The following is a 10888-nucleotide window of genomic DNA, read 5'->3' on the forward strand; positions in this document are numbered from 1 at the left end:
AGTTACCGAAGCGACAAAAAGACATAAAAAAGAATCATAAAGAATCAATTCAAAGCCTTGTGATTCAGTACGCGAATCATGAATTGCGATACATTGATTAAATTGATATATCGTGGTTAGCATGTGTGCGCTGTATCATAAGGTCTGTCATTGAGTCAACTGGCGTGGTTTCGATTCCCTGGTTGTACATGACAAGGAATAGGGTCGCCTGTCCAACCTTGTGGGTTTTCTCCGGGTCCTCCGGTTTCCTCTCACTGCTAAAGACCCCTACTCGCAAGCAAATTATTGAAATAAAATTAAACCATATGTTAGTCCCAAAATTTTTCTCTCTCCCTCAACGATGTATTGTGCCAACACTAGTACCTGTCACAGATCGGGCATGAATACAGGAATTATCAGACACAACTCTTCTGGTGCCTGTCATTTTGTCAGTCACAGATTTGTCTTTATCAGTGTTTTGTAACAATATTAATAATACACGATCACTGCCACCCCACTTTTCAGCAGAATAGACATATTTTTTAAACCTGTATTATTTGAATTTTGTTTCCTTATTAAAATATTAATTATGATTTGTTGCAGGGGTGAATCTCTTAATAGGAACAGAAAATGGCTTGATGTTACTAGATAGAAGTGGACAAGGAAAAGGTTGGTTAATCACAAAAATCATCCATAAAACTGAATAATGAAATAATCACTGATTTGGACGCACATTTAGGAAATTATTATCATTTGTACACTGTCGACCCCATTTTATATGCTGAGATTCACATTTAGATATGATCAGTAGATGCTCTAAGTCATACCTTCATCTCACCTGTCCAACCTCGTGGGTTTTCTCTGAATCCTCCAGTTTCCTCCCACATGTAAAGACCCCTACACACAAGTGAATTATTGACATAAAATTGAACCATATGTTAGTCCCGAAATGACCTGGTTTATGTCGAGTGGACGTTAAACCCCATCTCTCTCTCTCCCCCTCTCTCTCTCTCTCTCTCTCTCTCTCTCTCATATTGGATATGATACGTAGATGTCATACCTTCATCACCACATCTATTTTTAACACATTATCGGGATTTTTATTATTCACAGTGTACACATTAATATCTCGCCGACGCTTTCATCAAATGGAAGTTTTAGAAGGACAGAATATTCTCGTCACCATATCGGGCAAGAAGAACAAAATCCGTGTTTATTATCTATCTTGGTTAAAAAGCAAGATATTTAAAACGGAAGGGGTAAGTAGTGTAAGTAACCAAAACTTTTAGTACTCTTTAGGTAAATTTTTTATTTTTATTATTTATTTATATTGATTGTGGCGTTTCGATGGTTGAGTGGTCTAATACCTGTACTTTGGATCATAAGGTCTATTATTGAGGGACATGGCATGGTTTCGGTCCCAAGGGTGTTGCGTTGCCTTGTGGGGTGTCTCTGGGTCCTCTAGTTTCCTTCCAGTGCTAAAGACTGCTACATGCACGCTAATTATTGAAATAAATTGTACCACATGTTAGTCCCAAGATAACCTAGTTTGTGTTGAGTGGACGTTAAACCCATTTCTCTCTGGTATTGAACTCTTTAGAAGCAGGACATTCAATTCACTCATATTTGCCAGTCTGGACAAATGAGCAGTGAAATTGGCTGACTGGAGAACTTAGATTAGAGTTTTAAAGAATTTTATCTCAACATGCAATAAATGTAGGGACAATCCTAAAAATTGCCATATTCTTCAGAAAAAATTAACTTATGAATTTGATATACACAAAATACATTTTAAAATTCCCAACTGGCAAATGTTTTAAGTGAAAGCCCAGGCCCAGTATTAAAACTAAAACAATGGCTGTGAAACAACAATATTGATATTACTGGTAAGTATTGTCATTTCATTATACTGTAGTATATATATATATTTGATTTGTTTGTATTTATTTTATACAGAATGATAAAAAGAACGGCTGGGTAAATGTTGGAGAATTAGAGAATTGTGTACATTTCAAAATAGGTAGGTTCAACATTTTTTTACGGAAATATATAGTCATCACCTTGTCTGTCTGAAGTGTTTTCAGATTTTAGTTAAAATTGTGATGATTACTCAATATGATAAAACTTGCTGGGTTTTAGTGTTTGTGGATATAAAAACTATTTGATATTTTGAACAGGGTTATTGCCCTTACTTCAAATAGTCTTGTTTTAAATAGTTAAACAATTCGAACTTTTGGTCCAAGTTGAAAAAAAACTTGCAGGGGCATACAGTGTTATTGCTTTTACTTCATCCATCTGGAAACCCTTGCTACCCACCCTGGACAATTAACCTGTTTATGGGCATACTGGTACCTCAGTATTTTATTATTCCAAATTGTAAAGTCAAATGCTTGAACATTTGAAAAGTTGTTGGCTGTGGTATTATGACAATCTGATTAAAACCCAGATCCTATTTTGTTTCGTTTTTTTATAGTTCAAAATTTTGTTTTACTTGACTTCACAACACTAGGATCTGGAAGAGTTGTTATATAATCCACGTTCTGGTTGAAGTGAGAGATTAGCCAATGAAACGGTCTTTTACAGTGTGTTCTTAGCGTGCAATGCCCAAAACTGTGGGTAAACCACTAGAAACGTCAACACTGATTGATTAATCAATGTCGGACATCATAAGGTCAAAAACTGCCCGTACGACCCCTGACACGACCTTCCACTACAACCAGTCAGATCTTCTTGTAGTGTGGGCCCTTGAAAGTATAAAAAAAATAAAACAAAATATAGATCTGTATTTTATGGTTTTATGACTATCAACATAAATTTTTGAAATTGTTTAATATTTCTTTATATTTTTTTTTTTTACAGTTAAATACGAGCGAATCAAATTTCTAGTAATTGCTTTACAAGAAAGTATAGAAATCTATGCCTGGGCTCCTAAACCTTATCATAAATTCATGGCATTTAAGGTGAGAACTTCTTTTGTAGCGATAGGGATAATAATTGAAAAATAAGTTTGTTAGACTATAAAAGACAATTCAGGGAAATTGCATCACAAATAAATGAAATGGGATTTTAATGTCCTACATGAGTGAAATTTGGCCTAGCTAGCGGTGCTTATTGCAAATTTCAATATGGTGAGCGCGTACGCGTTGTATCATAAGGTCTCTCATTGAGTCAACTGGTGTGGTTTCGATTCCCCGGTTGTACGGAGTAGGGTCACCTGTCCAACCTCGTGGGTTTCCTCTGTGTCCTCTAGTTTCCTCCCACTGCAAAAGACCCTGACGCACATGCGAATTATTGAAATAAAAATTGAATATGTTAGTCCCGAAATGACCTAGTTTGTGTCGAGTGGACGTTAAACTATTGATGTGAAAATTCTTTACTTCGCTTTATTTAATTCAATACAAAATTTATTTTCAGTCTTTCCCAGAACTAGCTTATAAACCCCTAATAGTTGACCTTACTGTGGAAGAAGGTCAACGGTTAAAGGTCATTTACGGTTCCAACAAAGGATTCCATGCCATCGACCTTGATAGTTCGCAAGTGTTTGACCTTTACATTCCTTCACATGTAAGTATGAATTTAGTTGATATAATATTTCACTGATTTTTCCCCTCTTCTGTGCACATTAACAGAGAAATGGCACAACTAATGTGCACAAATTTTCACAGACATCCTGCAAGTTGGTTTGACAGAGTTGACACCAATTCATTGTGGTTTTTAGATGATATACTAAATTGATCCTCTTTTATGAATAGAAGACTCTTAAAAATTTCTATGACCAAATTGTATCGGGAATAGATGAGTTTTCTATGGTATGTTATCTTCAAAACACAATGGTACCAGATTAGAATAAACTTTTATGGAATAATATTTGCAACATTACCATTCTAAATTAAAAATTTTTTCAATTTTCAAACATTTCAACATCAAATTGGTGATGTGTGGTGTATATTATTTTATAAGCTGATTATGTCATACAAAAAAAAGATATTCTGTTTCTCGGAAAAGTTTACAAAAAATCTGTTTCTCGGAAAAGTCTTCAAAAGATTTGATGAGTGAGGGAGGGTTTTGTTTTTGTATTTTTAATTTGTCAAAGCATAACTACTTGGCTAAATGAATTCTAAAACAGAAAATCACATCAAGGCACTACTACATTTATCTCATGTTGTTGATAGAAATTTATGATTATCCAGTTTCATTTATGATTGTCAGTTACATTGTCAGTTGCATACTTGATAATTGAGTCTAAGGTAAACTTCCAGTTTCAATCAGAAATGTCTATAGAGTTACTTCTTGTAACCAGGAGAAAAATTTACGTGCGGTAGTGAGACTGTTATGATTTTATTTTTTCAAATAAAAACGTGTTATGCATCCATTTTATAAGTGATGTGAGAGTAGCTGAGAGACAGAATATTTTTTTATGGCCTTTTATGTTCTAGTGTGCAGGATTTGATCAGATTATTTATGATTAACTTTAAAATAAATCAGACACATTGATTCAATCGAAAAAAATAATTTTTTAATATTTGAAAGTTTGGGATTATTAAAGGACAAAACTTAACAATTAAAGATGCATTATGTAAGATTTAGATAAAGTACTGGGCGTTCTTGTTTTAAGTCTTGATTATCCATTTTATTGTTAAATTTTAAAATCTGGTTGGTGTTCAAATCCATTAAAATCACAGCCATCCAATGGTCTAGACTAGAGAGATGATTATGAGCTTGTAATGTTAATTAATATCTAATTAATAGTTTACATAATATTTGAGGCCAAAAGAAAGACCTGCAATAGGCAGATTTAGCTTTTACATAATGCAACTTTATAGAAAATATTTTTATTTTTAAAAAAAAAAAAAAAAAAAAGAATAAATGGGTCTGATTTATTGAAATTATTACAGTGTGTGTTTATAGATGATAAAAATTTCAATTTTAGTTATTACCTATTTCTCTTTCTTTTGTTTGATTTTTTTTTTTTTTTTCTTAAATAAAAATTTATCGTCGTAAACTTTATAAACCAAGGTTTAGTCTATCCAAAATGTATGAGATATTTCTGATCAAATATAAACTCAAAATACTAGATATATATTGGGGAAAGAAAACAGTATTAGTATACACAACATTTAACTGTGGTACAAAGTCTTTAGTACTACCGGTACTCGTGTTCTCTGTGTTTCTAAAATAGTATAGACAGTTTTGATATCAAGATTATGTAACATACTCAGAGTGCATATATCAGTAAGTGTAGATCGACCATGTGGTTAAGAGGGAGAAGATATGTATTATTGTATATGACATTATAAATATTGGACATTGAAATGATTAAGAAATTGTCATAAAATCTGTTTTCTTTAATGATCTTAATCCCATAAATCTTTCTAAATGTTTAATATGAATAGAACGTTTTAGAAAGGGCAACAATATTTGAAAAAAAATTTAATTTTAACCTAATAAAAGAAGGGATTTATTGAAAATTAAGTCTATTATAATTTTCTTTCAATTTATAAAACTTCTTTTAAGTCTAAAGATTTGAAAAATTAGCCTCTTGCCATTTGTGCAAGTCTAAAAATTTGAGTTTTTACACCAAATTTCCAATATTATTAGTGTATTTTGAGTTTATTTTAGTAGTTTTATCTATGACTATATAAGGTGTGTTAATACTTTGTGTGTTATTTCCTGTGTTCAGTATCACGGGACGTATGATAACGTATCAACAACTCGAGGAGGTGCTCTCTCTTTTTACGTTAACGAGCATCAGGTAAAAACGCCATGTACCATCTTGCACGTTCATCGTTCATGTCGCACTAATGTTCACAGAATTTAATATTTGTGTCGATCGTTTCATTCATTCATTGTTATTCGTAATCGTCTCTGTATACGGACACTGTGCATTACATCATCCTTCCTTGAAAATAAATAAATTCATTATTATTCATGTCATCCTTTCTAGAAATTGAATAAATTGATAGGGAATTGATTAGAAAAGCTGTTGCATTTTGATGTAAATTAAAGCTGTTTATCGTCATTTTGTGTTTTTCGGACAAGATCTAATTTTTTATAGCATAATTCATGATAAAATGTACTCATATTGGTAACTTTACATTTTATTATGAAAACATAATCAAAATAATAACGGCAGATAATCTCTTGTCGTGGCTTCCATCAGATTAAAAATAGGCCCATCCCATCAAAAGATTTCACCCAACAATTATAGGTTGCTCTGGCTTGTTTCTGCATAGGATGCTGACTGTTACAAAATTTTAAACTCACATCTTTTTTAATACTGAACAGAGTTGAACAATTTTAGGACTAATATTTCTTGGAAGAGATTTAAAATCCTGCAAATGGTGATATCAGCAACTTTAATATCTATTTTATAAATGAATTTCCAAATTTTTATTAAATATAAGATCAATTTTTAGAAAAAAAATTAATTATAGAATAGTGTTAAAGATACATTATGGGAGATTCGATAACGAGTTGGCAGTTCTCACTAGGATAGTTAAAAACAAGATAATGTAAAGGCAATTTGCTGAAAATTTCATTCAAATTGATCCACTATGAACCGAGAACTAAGCAGTTGAAATTTCCGGCTAGCCTTGATCATATTTTACTAAAGTCAGTACGATAAACAGCATAGTCTCAATTATCCATTTCATGATTAAATCATGAATTAAAGTTGAGAAGCAAATCGGATCATAATCCAATAACATCGCAGGCTTGCATTGCCATCGAGAGTTGATTATGGTCTGGATAAGTTAATTAATGTCTAATTAATAATTTAGATAACATATCAGGCCTAAAGAAAGACCTGCAATTGGCAGATTTAGCTCTTGCATAATGTATAAGATCAATTTTTTAAAAATAAATCAGTATTGATGAAAAAAAAAATTAATTATAAAATAGTGTTTATGGATGAATTTTATGAATAGATTAGTTACTAGCATCATACAATCTGATTAAAATACAGATCTATATTTCGTTTTTTTTTTAATACTTTCGATGGCCTACACTACACGAAGATTTGACAAATTTTACTCGAAGGTCATGTCAGGGGTCGTATGAGCGGCTTTTGACCCTATGACGTTAGACATTGATTAATCAATCAGCAGTGACGTTTCTAGTGGTTCACCTACAGTTCCATGCATGGCACGCCAAGAAGTCACAGACCATTTCATTGACTAATCCCTCACTTCAACCAAAACACTGGTAATATACCAGATCCTAGTGTAGTAAAGACTAAGTAAAATTTTGAACTATAAAAAACGAAATGAAATAGGATCTGTGTTTTAAATAGATTGTAGTATCATAAAAAGAATGCTTACCAAATCATTTGTCTTAAAATCCTAAATTCATACACCTTCCAAAAAATAATATATTCATCGTTAACAGTGTGAGCATACCGTAATTAATTGTGAAATAAAATTAATTGCACCAATGGAATCTGTGAATTATTAGTCGTGACTTGAACCAATGATCAGACAACTTGCATTAAAAACATTATGGTAGTTTGTTATATACAGTGGTGGATTCAGGCAGGGGTGGGGCCTAAATTATAGAATAAGAAATTGTCTTATTGTGTTTCTATGAGGGAGCCGCCGTGGTTCAGTGAATAAGACTTTGGCTCGCTAACCTGTTCGATCCAAGTGTTGACCGAGAAAGTTCATCATGATTTCCCGGGGGAATAGTTTCCCTATTTCAGTAGTGTAGTGGATGGGACAAAAAAGGCAAGGTCCTGGGTACACATTGGTATGACCGTAAAGATCCCTTGGCAGTTGGGATTCGATAAAAGAGTAGTCCGTAATGCTTGGCCATTGCCCGTCTCCATTAACCAAGTCAGAGCAGAACAGTAGGACATTAAAGACCATTTCATTTCTATTTCTATGAAACATGTAAATTTGAGCTTTGTGTTGATTGGGGTGATATAGTTGATGAAATTGAATGTTATAGTCGTGTCAAGATATGTGCCACAAATCAAAATATTCTTGGAGGAGATTCCCAATCCTCTCCCCCCATAACCACCCCCCATCTTACCCAAATACCCTGCATCCGCCATTGTGTGACTGGTTATATAGTTGTATGTTTATTTCAGTCATACATTTCATTCTTTATACCTTTTATTTTGGTGCATGATGGTTGTTTTAGTGTTCATTTTAAGTTTGAATTTTTAAGAGCATTTTTAATCATACAGGATTATTTGAATGTCTTGAATAATATGAAAAATTTATAGGCCTGAAGGCTAAATAAAAACATTAAAAACTTTATTTATAAGCATTAACCAAAATTTAGTTCATAATTCATATTATTTTAAAAATTGAATTGGATAAATAAGTTGATATAGTTTTATTAACTTGATAGATTTCAATAGATTAATTTGAATTGTTATACAATACATTGAAAATTTCCTGCCAAGAATTGTTTGTTTTCAGTTGATATTTTTTTATTATAAAGCTGGGTTCAATTCTGACATTGATAAGGAGGAGGCAAAGACTATAAACATGCTTTATCTTACTTGAGTTTTCTTACTTTGCTTTGAACTTAAGTCGTACTATGCCTTTTTAGATTCTCCCCTGATTCTGATGTGCATTTTCATACAGGAAAGTTCTCCTATATTATTAGAACTATGGATAAGAAATTCATTTAGTCGTATGTTTTGAGTGTTCAATATGCATTTTGCTTGGCTAATAAATTTTTCCGATAGGCAAAAAATATGAATCCAGCTTTGTGGTTGTATAAACAAGAGTTACCTCCCTTGTGTGTTGTTGGGCATTTTACTTGAATTTTCAAAGTTGCTGAATATATTCTATTTAGTTAAGCTTCAATTGAATTATGTATAGGCCTATATTAAAATAGTCATGTATTCTGTACTGTGTTGTTATCTTTCATCAATATTTTTTATTTTATACTTTTCTTTCATGAAGAGAACAAATTTAAAAAAATGATTGATTATCTGTAATTGCTGATCGATATGATAATGAATTTACATGTAAATGTAATAATCTGTTTATATTAGTATCATATTATTAAGAATTGGAGTTTAATTTGGAAATTATTTTCGTAAATGTTCTTAGATTTTTAATGTATTCTTACAACATGGTTTCTTATTTTTTGCAGACGCAAGGAACTATAATGCCCCATACTGTAGTCATTTTACCTAACACGAATGGTCTTCATCTATTACTGTGCTATGATAGTAAGTTTATTTTCTTATTACTAATGATACAGACATTTTCTCCAAAATATGTATATATATTAATATTATAACACTGCAGGAAAATTGCACAACAAATTACAGACAGAAACAACATAACAATGTACAGAACGTCAAGACTTAAAACCCAAATATTAATGTAAACCTGAAATGATTAGCTATTTCACCAACAGATATCGTCAAGTTATCTATATATTAATAAATAATGCTGGAAAATTGCTCATCAAAATTCAGACAGAAACAACAATATTACAATATATAAAATACCAAGATTTTAAATCCAAATGTGAAAATAAATCTGTTAGATCTCATTGTCATTGATAAATCAGTTAGATAGATGTAATTATAAATGGTAAATATGTTAGATAGACTTTATTATAAATGATTAATATGTTAGATAGATGTAATTGTAAATGATAGATGTTTTAGATAGATGTAATTGTAAATGAAAAATCAGTTAGACAGATCTAATTGTAAATGATAGTTGTGTTAGATAGACGTAATTATATATGATAAATATGTGTGATAGATGTAATTGTAAATGATATATTATGATTGTTTTAGATGAAGGTGTGTATGTAGATACTAATGGTAAAGTAACCAAGAATGTTGTTTTACAATGGGGTGAACTACCTACATCAGTTGGTAAGTAATATGTCTATGTTGAATTTTAGTTTTCAACTTTAACCCTATTTATTTTAACTTTTGAATCATGATTTGCATGAAAATGATATGTTTAGACATTCAGTGGTCTAACGCATTAGATCATAAGATCTGTCATTGTCATTGATGTAGTTTCGGCCCCAGGCTTGTACGTGATAAGGAGTAGGGTGGCATATTCAAACTCATGTCCTCTCTCTCTCTTGAGGCGCAATATAGCCCGGTTGGAGCTGACGTGCCATAAAACCACATTTCATTCATTCATTCTCTCTCTCTTGAAGGAGGGAGGGGGGTGGCTGAATGGTTAGCGCATGCGGGCTGTATCATAAGGTCTATCATTGAGTTAACTGAAGTGGTTTAAATTCCCCGGTTTCGTCCCACTGCTAAAGACCCCTATGTGCAAACGAATTATTGAAATTAAAAATTCCACCATATGTTAGTCCCAAAATGACCTAGTTTGTGTCAAGTGGATGTTAAACCCCATTTCTCTCTCTCTCTCTTTAATTTCTTGTCTTGTTTCTATTTTTCAGCTTATATCAGTACTGGTCAGATTATGGGATGGGGAAATAAAGCTATTGAAATCCGCTCGGCTGAGACTGGCCATCTTGATGGAGTCTTTATGCATAAAAAGGCTCAAAAACTCAAGTTTTTGTGTGAGAGAAATGACAAGGTATGTATGTGATATTTGATTAGTCATTGTTCTCTGGTTCTTAAGTTCCCCAGGGGTGGTTTTCCAGGGTGGTTTCCCTGGTGCAGCATCTAGCCATTGGGATGGGACACAAAATTGAAGTCCTTTGTAAGTAAAAGAACCAAAGGACAGCTGTCTAGTTGTTCAGATGGTACAAAAAACAAGGTCCGGTGTATACATTGGCTTGCACGTAAAAGGTCCCTAGACTGTTTGAATTCGATATAAGAGTAGGCTACAGCGCCACTGTTCAGGCAAAATTTTCCTCATAGCATACTGTATAGCATATGCCTGTCTTAATTTGCCCAATCGGTGCAGAAAAGTAGGACGTTCAACACGATTTCATCTCTTTAAATTCT

The 10888-nt window shown here is 32.5% G+C and overlaps 1 protein-coding gene across 7 annotated transcripts in view; it reads left to right on the forward strand.

Annotated features, from left to right (window-relative positions):
• LOC126814525 (traf2 and NCK-interacting protein kinase) overlaps positions 1–10888 on the forward strand; it is a 155417-nt gene that overhangs the window by 140183 nt on the left and 4346 nt on the right. For 4 of the 7 annotated variants that reach the window (XM_050539711.2, XM_050539759.2, XM_050539740.2 and 1 more), the window contains 9 exons: positions 583–648; positions 1093–1247; positions 1936–1999; positions 2839–2939; positions 3394–3543; positions 5660–5731; positions 9088–9166; positions 9749–9829; positions 10375–10514. In XM_050539711.2, the coding sequence (XP_050395668.1) occupies positions 583–648; positions 1093–1247; positions 1936–1999; positions 2839–2939; positions 3394–3543; positions 5660–5731; positions 9088–9166; positions 9749–9829; positions 10375–10514 (908 nt within the window). The remainder of the gene's footprint in view (positions 1–582; positions 649–1092; positions 1248–1935; positions 2000–2838; positions 2940–3393; positions 3544–5659; positions 5732–9087; positions 9167–9748; positions 9830–10374; positions 10515–10888) is intronic. The other 3 variants (XM_050539730.2, XM_056103509.1, XM_050539750.2) reach the window with 3 other exon arrangements.

The sequence above is a fragment of the Patella vulgata genome, chromosome 1 (genome assembly GCF_932274485.2).
Source record: "Patella vulgata chromosome 1, xgPatVulg1.2, whole genome shotgun sequence".
Lineage (NCBI taxonomy): Eukaryota > Metazoa > Mollusca > Gastropoda > Patellidae > Patella > Patella vulgata.